The following is a 21,880-nucleotide window of genomic DNA, read 5'->3' as shown; positions in this document are numbered from 1 at the left end:
TGGAGATGGGAGAACCTTCCAGAAGGACAACTATCTATGCAGCACTCCACCAATCAGGCCTTTATGGTAGAGTGGCCAGACGGAAGCCACTCCTCAGTAAAAGGCACATGACAGCCCGCTTGGAGTTTGCCAAAGGCACCTAAAGGACTCTCAGACCATGAGAAACAAGATTCTCTGGTCTGATGAAACCAGAATGGAACTCTTTGGCCTGAATGCCAAGCGTCACGTCTGGAGAAAACCTGTCACCATCCCTACGTGAAGCATGGTGGTAGCAGCATCATACTGTGGGGATGTTTTTCAGCGGCAGGGACTGGGAGACAAGTCAGGATTGAGGGAAAGATGAACGGAGCAAAGTACAGAGAAATCCTTGATGAAAACATGCTCCAGAGTGCTCAGGACCTCAGACTGGGGTGAAGGTTCACCTTCCAACAGGACAACCACCCTAAGCACACAGCCAAGACAACGCAGGAGTGGCTTCGGGACAAGTCTCTGAATATCCTTGTGTGGCCCAGCCAGAGCCCAGACTTGAACCCGATCGAACATCTCTGGAGAGACCTGAATATAACTGTGCATCGACGCTCCCCATCCAACCTGACAGAGCTTGAGAGGATCCGCAGAGAAGAATGGAAGAAACTCCCCAAATACAGGTGTGCCAAGCTTGTAGCGTCATACCCAAGAAGACTCTAGGCTGTAATTGCTGCCAAAGGTGCTTCAACAAAGTACTGAGTAAAGGGTCTGAATACTTAGTCATGTTTATTCCGAGCAGTAGATTTTGGCTTGCTTTTTGACTGCAAAAGTGATCTTGACTCAGAAAAGGTTGGCGACCACTGTTTTGGAAGAACCATAAAGTTTTTTTTTATTCTGGTTAGCCATATTATATTGTTAAAATTCCTTAGGTTTTATTATTGTTTTAAATAAGTTGAATTTAGAACCACTGATTTAGTCAACTATTCTCATTTGACACAAGGCCATATGTGAGTCTTTCACAAGACACCATCACTGGCCATCGTCTCTATTGAGAGAGAGAGAGAAAGAGAGAAAGAGAGATTGTGGCATTGTGTGTGTGTGTGCCACTCTGACCACCATCTCTGTACCCCAGCCACCACAGCTCATTACATCTGCTGCTGAGGGTTCTCAAGTCTATCAGCCTGTCAGTATGACATGACCCCCACACAGATGTAATTGACTAGAGCGAGCAGAGCGTGATTTAAATTCCAAAACAGCACAAGGCCTCACCATTGCACAACATTGCAGGGTAGCATGAGTGTTGAATTTCGACTTCGATAACCAAGTTTAGAATCACAATACTCGATACCATCATGATAATAGATACCAAAACGATACCTAAAAAATAGATTATCTTTTGGAGAGACATGAGAGAGAGACCAAATAAGTTAATTAATACATTTTTGGGTGGCAATCAGCTTTGAAATCAGCATATTTAGCGTATCACAAACAAAGTACTAGGGTAGTGAATTGATGTTAGCTTTAGCTGTCAGCTAGCAAGGAAAGTTTGCTTACAAAGCTAGAAGCAACTGGTATCTTCTTGCATTGTAAAGTGTTCTTGCCTGTGTGGACATTGTTTTGCGAACAGCATTAACAGTTCCAACATGAAATCTGCATATTTAGCATATCACAAACAAAGTACTAGGGTAGTGAATTGATGTTCGTTTTAGTTGTCAGCTGGCAAGGAAAGTTAGCCCACAAAGCTGGAAGCAACCGGTATCTTCTTGCGTTGTAGAGTGTTCTAGCCTGTGTGGACATTGTTTTGCGAACAGTAATGAACAGTTTCAACATTTCTACATGCCGTGTTGCATTATTCAAGTGTGTTAACTTCTGTGCAGGATGAGTGGGGAGCTAACATGATGCAGCCCAGACTCCCAGTGCAGGCTAGCAATGAGTAAGTGGAGCAGGTATGATACACGCTATAATAAGTGGTCGGCTGTGCTGATAGAGAGGCTTGATCCGTGAAACACATTTGACAGAAGTACCGAAAGTAATACAAATTCTAGTACCGAACCGTTTTTTCATGTTCTAGGATCGAAAATCTACAGAAGTTTTGGAATACCGTGCAACACTAAAGCACTGATACCCATCGTATAATAATTGCACACAAAACACACACATACACACACACGGCACCACCCACAGTGTCCCAATTCGCCACCACAGCCCTGTCAGGAACGCAAAATCTCCAGTCACTAATCTGATAATCCTGTGCAGATGTGTGTCCAGTAACGGGGATATAACGAGTGTGTGTGTCTGTGTGTGTGTGTTCTCTTCTGTCTGTGTGGGTGGGTGTGAGAGAGACAGAGAGATCTAGACAGTATTCCGGCTACTGTAGTATCCTCTTTGAGTATCCTGATACAGTTGTTTTTGTTTATCAACCTTTCTTCCGTGGAAATTGGTGATCATGCCTGTATGCATTGTAACACAGCCAGGTGTGCACTGGCTTTGAACGTTACATTACTGGACGTGTATTTCTGGTGTTTTACGTAATACTTTGTCATAGTTGTTTGTGTAACCACAGAGTTTACTGGACTGTATAATGCATGGCTCACTGATTATCACATATACCATGTACCAATGTTTCCCAATTCCAGTTATTGAGGACCCCCAACAGCACACATTTTTGTGGTTGCCCCGGACAAACATACCTCATTGAACTCATTGATGATTAGTTGACGAGTTGAATCAGGTGTGCTTGTCCAGGGCTACAATAAAATTCTGTACTTTTGAGGGTACTCGAGGACTGGAGTTGGAAAACACTGCCATATACCATCCTTTGTTTTAGAATAGCAAAGCAGGTAGCACCTATTTGTAGCATAGTAAAATCATTGCTATTACTTTTTTTTGCATTCTGCCCATATTATGGTTGAGTGTTTTTTCACTGTATTTGAGATAAGCCGGTGTGTTATTTCTTCCGATGCCACTTAGGGATCGAGGTAGATCCATTAAGAAGTGTAGGTGTTCTGAATATAGCCAGTGGACTAAAAGTACCACCTTTGTGGTTTTCAGACCGAAAAGTTACCACAATAGAGGAAAACAAAGATGCTCATCCCAGCTATCTCCATTATTGATGGATGGACGGATGCTAACCTTTCAAAACCCTTTTTAAAAGTTCCTCCTTTCTCTGCTAAGTGATAACAAACAAGATAACAAAAACATTTATTTTATCTCTCTGTTCAAACACTCTTTTTGAGACGGAGAGACAGAAAGAAAGGGAGGGAGAGAGAGCCTGGCTCTTGTTAAAAAAAAGAAAAAAAAAAAGAAGCTTGTTAGCTTGTTTCTGATCCTCCATTAATCCCCGGTCAGTATTTCTTGACACATCTGCGGTCTAGCGCTCTAGAGCTTTGTCTTTTATTTTTCAGCGATGCCAAAATACGGTATATTAATATGATCTAGGGATGTGACAAATGGAAAACGTTTCTTAACGCATATATTTTTTTTAATCAGCTTTCCATTCAAACAATAAGACATTTTCATAAAGTTCCACATCAAATCCTGTTGCATCATATGACGGCTAGGGGGCAATGAAGTTCTACCGCAGTAGGCATCATCTGGAATCTGCATCGGCAGGTGAAATTTCGTCACGAAGACAACTGTTAATTCACGTTCACTGTAGGGTTCCTTCCATGATTTATGTGCATTAGCGACTCACAACAAAAAATAAACCTAGCCAAGTGATCACAGTTCTTCTCCCTGCATTCTCTGTTCCCGCCGTTATGTGTCTCTCACTCAATTTTTGATCCGACCACTCCCTCTACACACACGAGTGCTGCGAACAGCACTCGTGTGTAATATCTGTGCTGTAGCGAAGCTCCCAGCGTACAGGAAACAGCCTGTGTCTGTGGAGGCAGCTGAGGAAGATTGTGGAGTGTTAGGAAGTCTCCCATGCGTATCATATTACATGGGAAACCAACTGCAGATGCTTTGCACTGGGCGAAAAGGGTCAATATCAGGGGATATCTGTATCTAAAATGCATTCGGAAAGTACTCAGACACCTTAACTTTTTCCACATAATTTTTTGTTACGTTACAGCCTTATTCTAAAATGGATGAAATTGTTTTTTTCCCCTCATCAATCTACACACAATACCCCATAATGACAAAGGAAAAACAGGTTTTTAGAAATGTTTGCAAAGTTATAAAAAAAAAAAGAAAAAAAAATTCACATAAGTATTCAGACCCTTTACTCAGTACTTTGTTGAAGCACCTTTGGCAGCGATTACAGCCTAGAAGCTTCTTGGGTATGACGCTACAAGCTTGGCACACCTGTATTTGGGGAGTTTCTCCCATTCTTCTCTGCAGATCCTCTCAAGCTCTGTCAGGTTGGATGGGGAGCGTCGCTGCACAGCTATTTTCAGGCCTCTCCAGAGATGTTAGATCGGGTTCAATTCCGGGCTCTGGCTGGGCCACTCAAGGACATTCAGAGACTTGTTCCGAAGCCACTCCTGCGTTGTCTTGGCTGTGTGCTTAGGGTCGTTGTCCTGTTGGAAGGTGAACCTTCGCCCCAGTCTGAGGTCCCGAGCGCTCTGGAGCAGGTTTTCATCAAGGATCTCTCTGTACTTTGCTCCGTTCATCTTTCCCTAGATCCTGACTAGTCTCCCAGTCCCTGCCGCCGAAAAACATTCCCACAGCATGATGCTGCCACCACCATGCTTCACCGTAGTGATGGTGCAAGGTTTCCTCCAGACGTGACGCTTGGCATTCAGGCCAAAGAGTTCAATCTTGGTTTCATCAGACCAGATAATCTTGTTTCTCATGGTCTGAGAGTCTTTTAGGTGCCTTTTGGCAAACTCCAAGTGGGCTGTCATGTGCCTTTTACTGAGGTGTGGCTTCCGTCTGGCCGCTCTACTGTAATGGCCTGATTTGTGGAGTGCTGCAGATACTGTTGTCCTTCTTGGAGGTTCTCCCATTTCCACAGAGGAACTCTGGAGCTCTGTCGGAGTGACTATCGGGTTCTTGGTCACCTCCCTGACCTAGGCCCTTCTCCCCCGATTGCTCAGTTTGGCCGTGCTGCCAGCTCTAGGAAGAGTCTTGGAGGTTCCAAACTTCTTCCATTTAAGTATGATGGCCACTGTGTTCTTGGGGACCTTCAATGCTACAGAAATGTTTTGGTACCCTTCCCCAGGTCTGTACCTCGACACAATGCTGTCTCGGAGCTCTACGGACAATTCCTTCGACCTCATGGCTTGGTTTTTGCTCTGACATGCTCTGTCAACTGTGGGACCTTATATAGACAGTGCCTTTCCAAATCATGTCCAATCAATTGAATTTACCACAGGTGGACTCCAATCAAGTTGTAGAAACATCTTCAGGATGATCAATGGAAACAGGATGCACCTGAGCTCAATTTCGAGTCTCATAGCAAAGGGTCTGAATTTTTGCAAAGATTTCTGAAAACCGGTTTTCGCTTTGTCATTATGGGGTATTATGTGTAGATTGATGAGGATTTGTATTTGTTTAATCAATTTTAGAATAAGGCTGTAACGTAACAAAATGTTGAAAAAGTCAAGGGGTCTAAATACTTTCCAAAGGCACTGTATATATTTCTGGTTATCGGATATTCTATTAGATATAAGGAGTAGACATGCTCCAGATACGCATTTCCTTAATTTCATGTACGGAGCTAGGAAATTCTCCGTAATGGGACAGTTTCTACATGCATCAAATCTGGACCTCTGAAATATCCCCGCTACTGTATGAGTCCAGGGAGATATCTGGGGTGAGATATGTTCAAGACACCCATCTGATGTGTGTGCACCCGCTTACATATTTGTAGAATAACTCCGGAATGGGTATGTGTCAGCATGCTGACATATCTAAGCCTTTTCAGAAATGTACAGTATCATATCATTATCTGATCATGTATGTATCCCTATAAAAAAAAAATCATAATTTCAATAGAAATCCTTACATGATATATGAATCATAGATATTTTAATATTCATTGTATGTCTGATCGGAAATAGGCTAAATCCGACTCATGAAATTATTTTACTTTTTCAGGCGCTGAAAATCATTGTGCTTTTTCACACGAATGTGACATATCTGAGCATACATGTGCACCATATTCAGAAGTAGGCTATACAAGGCACAGAAATGCAACAATCATCACATTTTAAGTTGCTATTTCAAAAGCACATCTCTGCTATTTCTGTTTTAAAAATGCAGCATAGCAAATCCAGAGCTCCAATCACAACACATGTTTTCTGGAACGATGCAAACGTAGGTGTCACACCCTGGCTCTGGGACTCTATATGTTGAGCCAGTGTGTGTTCATTCTGTTGTGTTTATTTCTATGTTGGCTAGAGTGACTCCCAATCAGAGGCAACGAGTGTCAGCTGTCGTTGGTTGTCTCTGATTGGGAGCCATATTTAAACTGTCTGTTTTCCCTTTGTGTTTGTGGGTTTTTGTTCCGTGTTGGTCATTGTTACCGTGGACTTCACGAGTCGTTTATTGTTTATTGTTGTCTATTATCACTAAAGATAATAAAGTTTAAACATGTTCGTTCATCACGCTGCGCCTTGGTCTATTCCCTACGACGATCGTGACAGAAGAACCCACCAAGTAAGGACCAAGCAGCGTGTCCCGGGGCAGAACTTGGACTGGACATGGGAGGAAGCGCCGGGAGAGGCCCTGGCGAAAGAGGAGCAGCGGCGTCAGCAGTGTCAACGTCGGACAGGCGAGAGGCAACCCCAGAAATTTTTTAGGGGGGGGCACACGGCATGGACGACGGGGCTGACGGAGGCAGAAAAGGGGCGGATTCAGAAGGCCACCAGGTTACGGGGGCCACTGGTCAAAGCAGGGAAGGAAGGTGTAGAGGCACGGCGAGAGGTACTGGGGTGTGTTACCAGTCCGGTCCGGCCCGTTCCAGATCCCGAGGTAGAGCCAGTGGTGTGTGTCCCCAGTACGGTCCGGCCTGTTCCGGCCCCTCGCACCAAGTGTACGGTGCGCGTCGCCAGCCCAGTCCGGCCTGTTCCTGCTCCACGCACCAAGCCTACGGTGTGCGTCGCCAGCCCAGTCCGGCCTGTCCCTGCTCCACGCACCAAGCCTACGGTGTGCGTCGCCAGCCCAGTCCGACCCGTCCCTGCTCCACGCACCAAGCCTATGGTGTGCGTCGCCAGCCCAGTCCGGCCTGTCCCTGCTCCACGCACCAAGCCTACGGTGTGCGTCGCCAGCCCAGTCCGACCCGTCCCTGCTCCACGCACCAAGCCTACGGTGTGCGTCGCCAGCCCAGTCCGGCCTGTCCCTGCTCCACGCACCAAGCCTACGGTGTGCGTCGCCAGCCCAGTCCGGCCTGTTCCTGCCACTCGCACCAAGTCTACGGTGCGCGTCGCCAGCCCGGCCCGGCCTATTCCTGCCACTCGCACCAAGCCAGGGGTGCGAGTCGTCAGCCTGGTCCGGCCCGTTCCTCCTCCACGCACCAAGCCAGGGGTGCGCGTCGTCAGCCTGGTAAAGCCCGTTCCTCCTCCACGCACCAAGCCAGGGGTGCGCGTCGTCAGTCCAGCACAACCCGTGCCTGGGTCACCGGTGCCTGGTAAGGTACCGGCCAACTACTCCACTACGGAGCTGAAGCTAACCGCTCCTGCTACGTCCAGTTCAGCTCCAGCCAGCGGGGCCAGACTGGACCAGGGGCGCTATGGGGGGTTTATTGGAGGGTGGTGGGCAAGGCCGGAGCCAGAACCGCCGCCGAGGAGGAATGCCCACCCAGCCCTCCCCTGTTTTGTTCAAGTTGAGGCGCGGTCGCAGTCCGCGCCTTTAGGGGGGGGTACTGTCACACCCTGGCTCTGGGACTCTATATGTTGAGCCAGTGTCACGGTTTCGGCCGAGGCTGCCTCTCTCCCTTGTTCGGGCAGGCTTCGGCGTTCGTCGTCTCCGGAATTCTAGCTGCCACCGATTGATGTTTCATGTTCGTTTGCTTTTGTCTGTTTGTTTCTACACCTGTTTCTGTTTTGTAGTAATTAGTGTCCTATAAGTTTCTCGTTGTGTTTGTCTTGTGTTGTGTGTGATTGTTACCGTCAGTCTGTGTATTGCTCGGTTGAGCGTTATTTTCTCCACTGTTTGCTGGAGCGTTCGTTGCACTTGTGTGTGCACTTATTTCTTCCTGACGCACCTGTTTGTGCGCATTGTCTTTTCGCCTTCGTGCGTATTTTGCTGTCAGGCTTATTTCGTCCTGTTGCCTGTGTTTAGGCAGGAATACTGCTTTTTGGAATTCAGTCTGCTTCCTGCGTTTGATTCCTACACCACACCTACAACACGACCTGACAGAATCACACACCGCACAGTATGGAATCAGCAGGAGCCGAAGCAGCACATTCAAGACTGGAAACCCAGGTTCGGGAACAGCAAGAGCAGCTCCTGCAGATGGGGGCCGCCCTGCAGGAGGTGATGACCACCCTCCGAGGCTGGGGACCGCCTCCACCGCCAGCCGCCCTGCCAGCACCATCGGCCAGCCCACCCAGTCCAGCGCCGGAACCTCGCGGAGTCCGACTATCTCTCCCGAGGTCCTACGACGGGACCGCAGCTGGGTGTCAGGGATTCCTGCTCCAGGTAGAGCTGTACCTGGCCACAGTACATCCGGCACCTTCAGGGCATGAGAGCGTGTCCGCCCTGATCTCCTGCCTGGCCGGTAAAGCGTTGGAGTGGGCCAACGCGGAGTGGAGGAAGATCGACGCCACGACTATTACATACACCGAGTTCTCCCGCCGCTTTAGGGCGGTGTTCGACCATCCCCGGAGGGGAAAGCGGCGGGGAGCCGTCTGGTCTTCCTCAGGCAGGAGGAGGAGTGCCCAGGAATTCGCACTCGAATTCCGTACTCTAGCGGCAGATGCAGGGTGGAATGAGCGGGCCCTCATCGATCTATACCGATGTAGCCTCAGAGAGGACGTCCGTCGGGAGCTGGCCTGTAGGGACACCAGTCTCACTTTCGACCAGCTGGTCGACATGTCAATCAGGTTAGATAACCTATTGGCTACCCGCGGGACGTCCTGAGGGGGTCCGTCCATTCCATTCTCCAGCGCATCCGAGCCGTGTCCTATGGAGCTCGGGGCGCTGGCGCTAGAGATAGGAGGAGTCGGCAGACTAGGGGGTCCATCCACTGCACCAACTGTGGTCGGGGAGGACACACCGCGGCTAGGTGCTGGGGATGGCCTCCTAGGGGAGATGACGACAGGTCCCGCACTGGGGATTCCTTCCAGGTGAGTAGGCGCCCCACTCACCCAGAGCTCTCTGTTGCCCATTTCTGTATGCCTGTATGTTTTCCACAGGTAGCACCTCATGCCCAGCATAAGGCGCTGGTAGATTCAGGCGCAGCTGGGAATTTTATTGATAAAAAGTTTTGTTTAGCGTTAGGGATTCCCCTCATTCCTGTTGATGTTCCTTTTCCCGTTCACGCCCTAGATAGTCGTCCGTTGGGTACGGGCTTGATCAGGAGGTCACGGCGCCACTTAGGATGTGTGCGCAGGGGGATCATCAGGAGATGATTCAGCTGTTCCTGATTGACTCTCCTGCGTATCCGGTGGTGCTGGGCATGCCCTGGTTGAGTACCCATAACCCAGTGATTTCGTGGCAGGAGAGGGCTCTGATGGAGTGGTCTGCTCAGTGTGTGGGTAGATGTTTGGGCGTTTCCGTAGGGGCTACCTCGGTGGAGAGTCCAAACCAGGTGCCCGCATTGCACATTCCACCTGAGTATGGGGATTTGGCTATCGCGTTTAGTAAGGCGAGGGCGACGGTTGCCACCCCATAGGCAGGGGGATTGTGCGATAAACCTTCAGGCAGGAGCTGCGCTCCCACGGAGTCATGTGTATCCTCTGTCTCAGGAGGAGAAGAAAGCTATGGAGATTTACATAGACGAATCGCTGAGACAAGGATACATACGGCCGTCCACTTCCCCCGCGTCCTCGAGTTTCTTTTTCGTGAAGAAGAAGGATGGTGGTTTTGCGTCCGTGCATCGATTACCGTGGTCTCAATCAGATTACGGTGAAGTATAGTTATCCACTCCCGCTGATTGCGACCATGACTGAGTCGTTGCATGGGGCGCGTTTCTTCACGAAATTAGATCTCAGGAGCGCGTACAACTTGGTGCGCATCAAGAAGGATGATGAATGGAAAACAGCCTTTAGTACCACCTCGGGCCATTACGAGTATCTAGTCATGCCATACGGGTTGATGAATGCTCCGTCGGTTTTCCAATCATTTGTGGATGAGATCTTCAGGGACATGCAGGGACAGGGAGTCGTTGTGTACATAGATGACATTCTCGTGTACTCACCTACCCGTGTCGAGCATGTGGCCCTGGTGCGCAGAGTGTTGCGGAGGCTGGTGGAGCACGACCTGTATGTGAAGGCAGAGAAGTGTCTGTTTTTCCAGGAGTCTATCTCCTTTTTGGGGTATCAGTTGTCAGCATCAGGGGTGAAGATGGAGGTAGACCGAAGCGTCGGCCGTGCGTAATTGGCAAACACCAACCACTGTGAAAGAGGTGCAGCAGTTTTTGGGGTTTGCGAATTACTACCGGAGGTTTATCCGGGGTTTTGGGCAAGTGGCAGCTCCCATCACGTCTCTCTTGAAGGGGGGTCCGGTGCGTCTGCAGTGGTCAGTCGAGGCGGACAGGGCGTTTGGGAGGCTGAAGGACCTGTTTACCTCGGCTCCGGTGCTGGCGCATCCGGATCCCTCTTTACCTTTTCAGGTAGAGGTGGACGCGTCTGAGGCCGGTATTGGCGCCGTGCTTTCACAACGGTCAGGCGCGCCACCTAAACTCCGCCCCTGTGCCTTCTATTCCAAGAAGCTCAGCCCGGCGGAGCGAAATTATGACATAGGGGACAGGGAGCTGTTAGCTGTGGTACAGGCCCTTAAGGTGTGGAGGCACTGGCTTGAGGGGGCTCAACACCCTTTCCTCATTTTGACGGACCACCGTAACCTGGAGTACATCCGGGCAGCGAGGAGGCTGAACCCTCGGCAGGCTAGATGGAGTATGTTTTTGACCCGTTTCTCTTTTAAGATCACCTACATCCCTGGGTCACAAAACGGGAAGGCAGATGCGCTGTCTCGGCTGTATGACGGGGAGGAGAGGTTCGTGGAGCCCACTCCCATACTGCCGGAGTCGTGTCTAGTGGCACCGGTGGTGTGGGAGCTCGATTCTGAGCTCGAGCGGGCATTACGCACCGACCCTAGTCCACCACAATGCCCGGAGGGTCGGAAGTATGTTCCGCTCGAGTGTCGGGATCGATTGATCTATTGGGCTCACACGTCACCCTCCTCTGGACACCCGGGTATCGGCCGGACAGTGCACTGTCTTAGTGCCAAATATTGGTGGCCCACGTTGGCCAGGGATGTGAGGGTTTATGTTTCCTCCTGCTCGGTGTGCGCCCAGTGTAAGGCGCCTAGACATCTGCCTAGGGGTAAGTTACTGCCCCTGCCCGTTCCACAACGACCATGGTCCCACCTCTCGGTGGATTTTATAACTGACCTTCCCCTCTCTCAAGGGAATACTACCATCCTGGTCGTTGTGGACCGGTTCTCTAAGGCCTGTCGTTTGCTCCCCATGCCGGGTCTTCCTACTGCCCTGCAGACCGCCGAAGCTATATTCACCCATGTGTTCCGGCACTACGGGGTGCCCGAGGACATTGTGGCTGACCGAGGTCCCCAATTCACCTCCAGAGTCTGGAGAGCTTTTATGGAGCGGTTGGGGGTCTCGGTGAGCCTCACCTCGGGTTACCACCCGGAGAGTAATGGGCAGGTGGAACAGCGTTAACCAGGATGTGGGTAGGTTTCTCAGAACGTACTGCCGGGATCGGCCGGAGGAGTGGGCGAGATATGTGCCCTGGGCCGAGATGGCACAGAACTCTCTCCGCCACTCCTCCACCCAACTAACCCCTTTTCAGTGTGTTTTGGGGTACCAGCCGGTTCTGGCACCATGGCATGAGAGCCAGATCGAGGCCCCCCGCTGTGGATGAGTGGGTGCGGCGCTCGGAGGAGACGTGGGACGCTGCACACGTCCATCTGCAGCGTGCCATCGTCGACAGAAGACGAGCGCCGACCTACACCGCAGTGAGGGGCCAGTGTACGCACCTGGAGATCGAGTCTGGCTCTCTGCCAGAAACCTGCCCCTCCGCCTGCCCTGTCGGAAGCTGGGTCGGCGGTTTGTAGGGCCATTTAAAGTCCTGAGAAGGTTGAACGAGGTATGTTATAGATTACAGTTACCAGTTGAGTATAAGTGTATTAACCCCTCGTTCCATGTGTCCCTTCTCAGGCCGGTGGTAGCAGGCCCACTCCAAGAACATGAGATCTTGGAGACCCCCCGGCCCCGTTGGACATCGAGGGGGTACCGGCGTACACCGTGAGATCCATCTTGGATTCTAGACGTCGGAGAGGGGTCTTCAGTATCTAGTGGAGTGGGAGGGTGCGGTCCGGAGGAGCGGTGCTGGGTGCCGAGGAGAGACATCTTGGACCCGTCGCTCCTGACGGAATTCCATCGGGGGTATCCGACGCGCCCTGCGCCGCGGCCTCCGGGTCGTCCCCAAGGCCGGAGTCGGCGCGCGTCTGGAGCCGCGCGTCAAGGGGGGGGTACTGTCACGGTTTCGGCCGAGGCTGCCTCTCTCCCTTGTTCGGGCAGGCTTCGGCGCTCGTCGTCTCCGAATTCTAGCTGCCACCGATTGATGTTTCATGTTCGTTTGCTTTTGTCTGTTTGTTTCTACACCTGTTTCTGTTTTGTAGTAATTAGTGTCCTATAAGTTTCTCGTTGTGTTTGTCTTGTGTTGTGTGTGATTGTTACCGTCAGTCTGTGTATTGCTCGGTTGAGCGTTATTTTCTCCACTGTTTGCTGGAGCGTTCGTTGCACTTGTGTGTGCACTTATTTCTTCCTGACGCACCTGTTTGTGCGCATTGTCTTTTCGCCTTCGTGCGTATTTTGCTGTCAGGCTTATTTCGTCCTGTTGCCTGTGTTTAGGCAGGAATACTGCTTTTTGGAATTCAGTCTGCTTCCTGCGTTTGATTCCTACACCACACCTACAACACGACCTGACAGCCAGGGTGTGTTCATTCTGTTGTGTTTATTTCTATGTTGGCTAGAGTGACTCCCAATCAGAGGCAACAAGTGTCAGCTGTCGTTGGTTGTCTCTGATTGGGAGCCATATTTAAACTGTCTGTTTTCCCTTTGTGTTTGTGGGTTTTTGTTCCGTGTTGGTCATTGTTACCGTGGACTTCACGAGTCGTTTCTTGTTTATTGTTGTCTATTATCACTAAAGATAATAAAGTTTAAACATGTTCGTTCATCACGCTGCGCCTTGGTCTATTCCCTACGACGATCGTGACAGTAGGCCAATCTTTATGAAAAAAGTATTTGATGTATTTAACAGAAACTGTTGCACACCCTCAATACACATGCCTGCCCCGTTTGTTATTATGGATGATGCGATGGGTGCAGATTGGGTTGTTAGCGGCGGTCCCTCGCAGTCCAGATCCAACGTGGTGGTAGACACTCCAAACTGTCAATGCATAAATCATGAATCAAAATTGTGGCGATATTGCAAGAAAATATTATAATTTCATTTAACCATACCACAAGGTAGCTACTTTATCTGCTTCATTCATGATGAGAAAACTAACTGGAACTAGCTATCTAGCCAAGTTTCTAGTTAGTTAGCTTATATTAACCTCTAAAAATCTAAGCCTTTTGGGGGGGGGGATCCACTAAGCTAACATATGGAATTGTTTTTAAATGGCCATAGCATGGATCATTTAGCTATTTGATTTGGGGGGAAAAATAGTAAAGATTATTTGATAAAATATTGAATTTGGCCTTTACCACTATAGCCCATAGAAACACATTGAATAAAACATTCATAAATGGCAAAAAAGACAACCCCTTATTTTTGTTGGCACCAAACTAACTCCATACTTCCATTCATTTGTATGGGTTACCTTCAGACAACAGCAAAGGACCTTGTGAAGATGCTGGAGGAAACAGGTACAAAAGTATCTATATCCACAGTAAAACGAGTCCTATATCGACATAACCTGAAAGAACACTCAGCAAGGAAGAAGCCACTGCTCCGAAACCGCCATAAAAAAGCCAGACTACGGTTTGCAACTGCACATGGGGAAAAATATTGTAATTTTTGGAGAAATGTCCTCTGGTCTGATGAAACAAAAATAGAACTGTTTGGCCATAATGACCATCGTTACGTTTGGAGGAAAAAGGTGGTGCTTGCAAGCCGAAGAACACCATCCCAACCGTGAAGCACGGGGGTGGCAGCATCATGCTGTGGGGGTGCTTTGCTGCAGGAGGGACTAGTGCACTTCACAAAATAGATGGCATCATGAGGAAGGAAAATTATGTGGATATATTGAAGCAACATCTCAAGACATCAGTCAGGAAGTTAAAGCTTGGTCGCAAATGGTTCTTCCAAATGGACAATGACCCCAAGCATACTTCCAAAGTTGTGGCAAAATGGCTTAAGGACAACAAAGTCAAGGTATTGGAGTGGCCACAAAGCCCTGACCTCAATCCTATAGAAAATATGTGGGCAGAACTGAAAAAGCGTGTGTGAGCAAGGAGGCCTACAAACCTGACTCAGTTACAGCAACTATGTCATGAGGAATGAGCCAAAATTCACCCTATTTATTGTGGGAAGCTTGTGGAAGGTTCCCTGAAACGTTTGACCCAAGTTAAACAATTTAAAGGCAATGCTACCAAATACTAATTGAGTGTATGTAAACTTCTGACCCACTTGGAATGTGATGAAAGAAATAAAAGCTGAAATAAAACATTCTCTCTACTATTATTCTGACATTTCCCATTCTTAAAATAAAGTGGTGATCCTAACTGACCTAAGACAGGGAATTTTTACTAGGATTAAATGTCAGGAGTAGGGAAAAACTGAGTTTAAATGTATTTGGTATATGTAAACTTCCGACTTCAACTGTATTTCATTTTTGTCAAATTATTGATAATGTTCTGAAATCTCAGAAATGCATCAGAAATTGTCCTTTATTTTCAGCATATCAAAAATCATATCAAGATCCAGATATGGACCTCAACCAAGAGATGCATACCTGGACTCAATATACAGTAGTTTCATATCTTGAATGTGCTGAGAAAACACAGATATGCGATGTATACAGTCAGTATTTGTCAACATGAAGAGAGAAAATAGGATGTCACATATCTCAGGATATCGAATGAGTCCATATCCAGCCATAGGAAATGTCCATGTGTGATATTCAGAGTAATTCCAATATTATATGTCTAAAAGACACATCTGGATTCAGAATTTGTCAGGATATGGTGCATATCCACAAAACTCCAAATATGCATTGGAAATGGTCTGTCTGTATTCTCTAGAATATCAAAAACGTGTCATGTAAAGATATCCCCTGATATCGACCCTTTTCGCCCAGTGTTGGCTTGATTGAGAGTGTCCTCGAGGGGATGGGCCACTGACACACACACACACACACAGCTGCGGCCATTATAGGGCCCCACAAACAGGAGCGGGGTGAGAGATAATTGTCTCATAAGTCAGTAAGCACAGCTGTCAGCAAGGTCAAGTTTCATTTATGGATGGACGGGTGTCGCTATTGTCTCACTCTGCTCAGCTTCCTCTTTCTCTCTCTCTCTCTCTCTCTCTCTCTCTCTCTCTCTCTCTCTCTCTCTCTATCTCTGTATCTCCCTCCCTCTTTCTCTCAATGTCCTTCGCCCTCCCTTTATCTCCTCCTGTCTATCCCCCCCCTCTCTCTCTCTATCTCCCCCGTTCTCTCTCTCTCTCCCTCTCTCTGTGTCTCTGTCTCTCTCTCTGTGTCTTTTTCTGCATGGCTGAGCAGGTGGATTGCAAGTGCTTTTGGATGAATATTAATATTAATCGGAGAGTTTGACAATTATATGAAAATGAAGTGTTTATTTACAGAGTCTATTTGTGTTTATAGGGGGTTGGTAGGGACAGGCCAGGCTAGGCCGGGGTAGGCCGCACACACAGGGATGCCTGGGTATGGAAAGCACTTAGCTAACGATGACTCAGTTCAGGTTATTGGAGTTGATCAGCCATATTTCTATACAGACCAGTTTATTGAAAACCTGTCACCAGTCATTTGAAACAACTGAATATTGAGTAAGCCATTGTCTTGCGTTGTAAATTTGTTTGGTTTGTTTAATCCTATAAAGCAGGGGTAGGCAACTAGATTCAGCCACGGGACAATAATTTTAATAATTTGTACACTGCAAATTGACCAGGGCCTAAAAATTCAAAAAATAACGATCATATCATACCTTGAATTACATTGAGATACGATCACATACAGTACCAGTCAAAAGTTTGAACACACCTACTCATTCAAGGGTTTTTCTTTATTTTTACTATTTTCTACATTGGAGAATAATAGTGAAGACATCAAAACTATGATGGTTTGGGATGAGTTGGACAACTGATTGGCTCAAACACATTAAGAAGGAAATACTTAATTGAAAAATGCATTCCAGGTGACTACATCAGGAAGCTGGTTGAGAGAATGCCAAGAGTGTGCAAAGCTGTCATCAATGCAAAGGGTGGCTCTTTGAAGAATCTCAAATATAAAATATATTTTGATTTGTTTAACACTTTTTTGGTTACTACATGCTTCCATATGTGTTATTTCATAGTTTTGATGTATTCACTATTATTCTACAATGTAAAACATATTAAAAATAAAGAAAAACCCTTGAATGAGTAGGTGTGTCCAAACTTTTGACTGGTAGTGTACTTCTCTTGAGAACAGATTTCCTAAATTAAACAATTATTTTGCTAAATGCCTGGTGATTTTAGTCTTTTTTAACCCCAAAAAATATATTTTTGTATTTATTATAATAATAATATTTTACCAAAAAACGTAAGGGAGCCAAAAAAAAATCAGACGGGGACCGGTTTTGGCCCGTGGGCCGCCTGTTGCCAACCCCTGCTATAAAGGTTTCTTATTTTAATTACATACTGCTGTCAGTCTACTGATCATCTTGAGGAGAGAAGGATATTGACCCTATATTGATGCGTGACCTTGCTTGATTGATTGCTTGGAGTCTAGATGGATCCTGATGTGAATACTGACACATTAATTTTCAGCATCTAAGCTACAAATTACTGCTGATCCTCATTCTACCGTATATGATCATCACTGTTCTGGGTTCAGCTAGGGGCAGGTGAAATTAACAGTGATCTATAATTTTGCTGTGTGCATCCCCCATCCCACTCCCTTCCTCCATCCCATCCCATCCCATCCCATCCCATCCCTTCCCTTCCTCAGAGTCCCATCTGCATATCCTTTTATAGATTGGAGGCATTTCCTTTTTGCTGATGCCAGTATGCGTGTTTTGGGGCCACATCCAAGCATTGTGGGAAATGGAACATAACTTTTCTGCTGTCTCTTTCTCTCTCTCTCTTCTCCCATTTTTCTCTCTCTCACTCTCTCTTTCGCTCTTTCTCTCTTTTCTGTCTTTCTCTCTCCCTTCATCCCTCCCTTCTGTCCTGATGAGAAACAGGATGTGATAATGTTCTCTCCCTCTCGCGCTCTGTCGCTCTTCCTCCTCTCCCCCGTCTCACTGTTACACAGGAAGTGATGATGTCTTGTCTCTAGGTGAGTGCTGCCACAGAATGTGGCGGCCAATCGTTCCAGAGTGTTTTAAATTATTGCTGTCTGTCTCAGACAGTTCTGATTAATAACAGGGATAGGCTTGCTCATTAGACCCATTAGAAATGACAAAACAAAGAAAGCGCTTCAATATTATGGCAAGTGGTTCCATTCATTCCTCCATTGAACCGATTGCTTTCACAAGTTCAGTTCCCCTAAACTGAGTTGATTCTGAGGGAAATGTTGTCACTAAGTAACTCATTTTTGGCCCAAGATTCAGGCTCTCTGAAAAGTAGCTTATCAATAGATGGATTCTTAGAATTCAGCAACATTATCATCTGCTTTATGTGTAGACAGGTATATGTGCCTCCTTGTTGCAGCCTGAAAGCTAGAGAGAAACAGTGAATGGCTTTATGCAGTATTTCCTGTAATATCTACAGCTTAAAAGGGGATCATGTCCAGCAGCTTCCTCTAAAGCCCCTCCATATTATTACTAGGATCCCTAGACCCACACACACACACACACACACACACACACACACACACACACACACACACACACACACACACACACACACACACACACACACACACACACATACACAGGATGACACGTTATTGGTTCTTACCACTGACTGTGTTTTTCCATGGAGGTTCTTCCTGTTGAGACACCTATGGAACAGTGGAGGAGCCTCTTATTTACACATTTTAACATGTGTTGAATTCACTGCAATAGTGTAGTTATAGCTATGGAAGAATTGGAAGGATTGGTCCTTCGAGCCCGATAGCCATTGTTCAATTGCTATCTGAAACAATTCAATTTTACCCAAACTCTTTACACTGCAATTGTGTTGCTGTCTCATGATGGGTTTTTGGTGATGATTAAATGGAGAGTAAAACTAATTATATTGCCGGGAGGCAACACGGACAAGGCGGTTATAATAGGTTATAATAGGGGAAACACTGTCTCACTGTCGTTCTCTTAAGTGCGTGTATTGCAATGTGCAGTGACTCTGGCATCAAGGGGGTGTTTACTTCCACTTCATTTTACATCGGAAGGGGAAAAGCAATCTATCATTTGGAGAAACCAGTCAGCGGCCGGTCAGGATGGTTAAGATCCATTTTTGGGGGCCGTATGCTGTTCGACACCCGCAGGGAGGTAAAACTTCAGACTCCAGACTTTCTGCCAGACGGGGTAGCTGTTGATTGTCCAGTTGATTGCCTGGGAGAAAATACGGTTTTTGGACTCCTGTGTCCACCCCTTATCCTCTCTGTGTAATTGAACCACTCTCCTGCACTAGTCTAGCGGCAGGCCAGACCACTCTTCGAAGGGGGTGTAAGAACCACCCACCACCCCCTACTTCCATTAAGCAGAGGTAAGGCAAGGCAACCTCTAGCCCCTCCATTAAGCCTTGCTTCCCAGTGCAACCGAATGAACAAAACAAGTTGAGGTGTAAAAAGCAATATCCCCAAAGCTCTTCTGGTAATTCTGGGTCCTGACCCTCCCTTTGTAGTGGGACCTTTACCTATTCACCTCAATTATAAAGTCCAGCCCTCCTCTAATCTGAGCTTTCTACTGCACTTCACACAACATGACAGAATGCATTTCCATACTAATGCCCGGGAAGGTGTGTGCGCGTGTACTTACACTTGTGCACGTACAATTATGTGTTATGTGTACATGCACGTGTGTGTTGGTTTTCCAATCTCGTGTTCTGTTTGTTCTCTGCCCGTCTTCAGGGAGTGTGTGTTTGCCAAGGCCTCTTCCTGGAAAGGTTAGAGAGGTTGGCTGGAAAGGATGGGGATCAACACGGAACATTTACATGAAGGAGTAGAGTCAGTGATGTGAACACAGCGGGTGTTGTCTCTCTTGTCTAAAATTAACCTAAAACTGATTGACATGCCTGTTCTCTGTTTCCTTCCTCTCCGACAGCTCAGCCAAATGTACCTAAAATACATGAGGGATGGTGGGCGTACAAGGATGTTGTTCAGGGGAGCTTTGTACCAGGTAATAATCCTTATACTGTACTGTATACAGTTAAGACGGATGTTTATTTTCTTTAAGGTTGAACTCTGTGTTTGTTTTAAGTGTGAAGAACATTGCATATTTTCTATTTTCATAGCTCGACAGACTACCTTGCCACGGGCTCTGTTTTTAATGCTTACAATACTTTTGTTGCCCTTGTCGTCTTTGTAGCTGATTGACTGGCAGGTGTACAAGGGCCTTTCTTTCTACCTCGTTAATGTCCCTCTATGTGTACCTGTCAGCCCAATTATTTCTTAAGATTGTACTTTTCTGCTGCTGAGTTGTTGAGTGCTTTCGATGATGCCTGCACGTGTGTTTGTGTGTGTGTGTGCGCGTGTGTGTGTGGTGTTTATGCATGCCTTTTATTAAGCCTGCGGATGTGTTATTTCTTATGAATGAGCATGTAAGTGAGTGAATGTGCGTGTGTGTGTGCATGCATAATGATACATTTGCATGCTTTTTGTTACACCTGCAGGTGTATATGTGTAAATGTCACACAGTATAACAGCTGAGAGTCAAGTGTCAGCGACTGAGGAGCGCTGTGTGTCCGTGTGTGTTTGGCAGAGACACATCGTCATTGCAATGCTTTATCTCCAATATAATGTCAGCTTTCCTATCCTCGTAGGCCTTCCTGCACCACTAACCACTCAACAGCAGCTGGCACCGCTAATACACTAGTCATGATCCTCCTGTGCCAGTGAGGGGAGGTATAGTAAGCAGACGTTTTACGCCCTACTCTTTCAGGTCTCCGCCAGAGAGGAGCTGATAGTAGCCGATAAAGAAGGAAACTTTACGTGCGAATGAAGTGACATTACTGAGCTAGGGTGAGATAATCCTGAATCGGTTGATAAGGCACTGTCGTAGTTATAACTAGGACCACAGGGAGACTGTGGGGAGTCTGTCGGTAGTGTTTTTATGGATAATATTGTACCTTTTCAACTATTTGGTAGCTATTAACGTTTTGTATTAGAATTTGGATTGACTAATTCCTCAGACCCTTCCTTTATTTCAAATCATGTCTAGGGGCATGGAGATATTAAGTCCCCCATCTACGTCTACTGATAACCAACTGCAAGACATCCTGGTCCTGGGAATCCACAGGGTGCACATTGTTTTTGGTTTGTTTTTTAAACCCAGCTCTTGACCATATGATTCTGTGAATGATTATTCATTGATTAGTTACTTCAGGTATTTCGCTACACCCGCAATAACATCTGCTAAATATGTGTATGTGACCAATACAATTTGATTTGATTTGAGGTTTGCTAGTGCTGGGCTGTTACAAAAATGCGCACTCTGATGGGTCCACTCCCCCGGACCGGAATTTTGAGAACATTGCTGTACAGTAGGCTATTTGTAAATGCTAATGTGATCCCATTTTGTAGCCTTATGTCACATAACTGACCTTTGCAATGTAATGTGCCCTTTCTGAGCAACCCCAATTAGCTTTAGCATTTCCCAAAGGTCATCAAGGACCATTAGTAGAGGCCTCCTTTTAATCTGCTCTAGGGAGACGATTCTCCTGGCCACAGATCTAGGATCAGCTCATTCTCTCTAGATCCAATACTAACTATCAGAGGGGGGAATACAAAATGTACCTTAGATCAGTAGGGCCAACTCCATCCTAGTCACTCAGTGTACCGTCATCTCTTCAGATAGCATTGAGAAGCAGCTCTTATTGGCACAGTATGAAGTTAAAGGTCATATGAGATCATCAGCTTTGAGCATCATCTGGGGGCATTCCAGGAAGCCCGGCCTGGGTGTGGATTTTGCTGTTCGTTATTGCTGTGTTTTTACATAATTTTTCCCTCTATTCTCTTCATCCCATTTCAGCAGATTATCTTGTTGATCCTGCTGAAAGATTATTTTAGAGGAGATAAAGCCTGTGAAGAATGGCTGGTTGCTGTGTGCTAGGATAAGGGAGGGAGGGAGGTAGAGAGGGGGGCTTGGCAGGATCCAAAGCAGCGGTTGAACCATCTTGAATTGTCATGCAGAGAGGAAGAAAACGTGATGTGGATCAGGTAGCATGCTGTTCAGCCAGACAGAGGTGTCAAAATGAACATGTGGAGTATAGAGGGAGAGTAAGGGGGTTGCATGAAAGTGACTGGTTAACACTCAACCCCTTCCCTTATCCGAAATGACTGTCATTTCAGAAATCTCAGTTTATCTCTTTGTCCAATTTCTCTCCTCTTTCTCTCTCTTCCTCCACTTTTTCCTGTTTTTCTCTTCTTTCCCTGTCCTTCCCTCTCCTCCCCCTCT

The 21,880-nt window shown here is 46.9% G+C and overlaps 1 protein-coding gene across 1 annotated transcript in view; it reads left to right on the top strand.

Annotated features, from left to right (window-relative positions):
- Window positions 1-21,880, top strand: part of LOC121547389 (carbonic anhydrase-related protein 10) — a 360,625-nt gene that overhangs the window by 17,107 nt on the left and 321,638 nt on the right. The window contains 1 exon segment of the mRNA XM_045209942.1: window positions 19,529-19,603. Within this exon segment, the coding sequence (XP_045065877.1) occupies window positions 19,529-19,603 (75 nt within the window).

The sequence above is a fragment of the Coregonus clupeaformis genome, chromosome 31, assembly GCF_020615455.1.
Source record: "Coregonus clupeaformis isolate EN_2021a chromosome 31, ASM2061545v1, whole genome shotgun sequence".
Taxonomy (NCBI): Eukaryota; Metazoa; Chordata; class Actinopteri; order Salmoniformes; family Salmonidae; genus Coregonus; species Coregonus clupeaformis.
The sequence above is the reverse complement of the archived record's forward strand: the minus strand, read 5'-3'. Positions and strand labels throughout refer to the sequence as shown.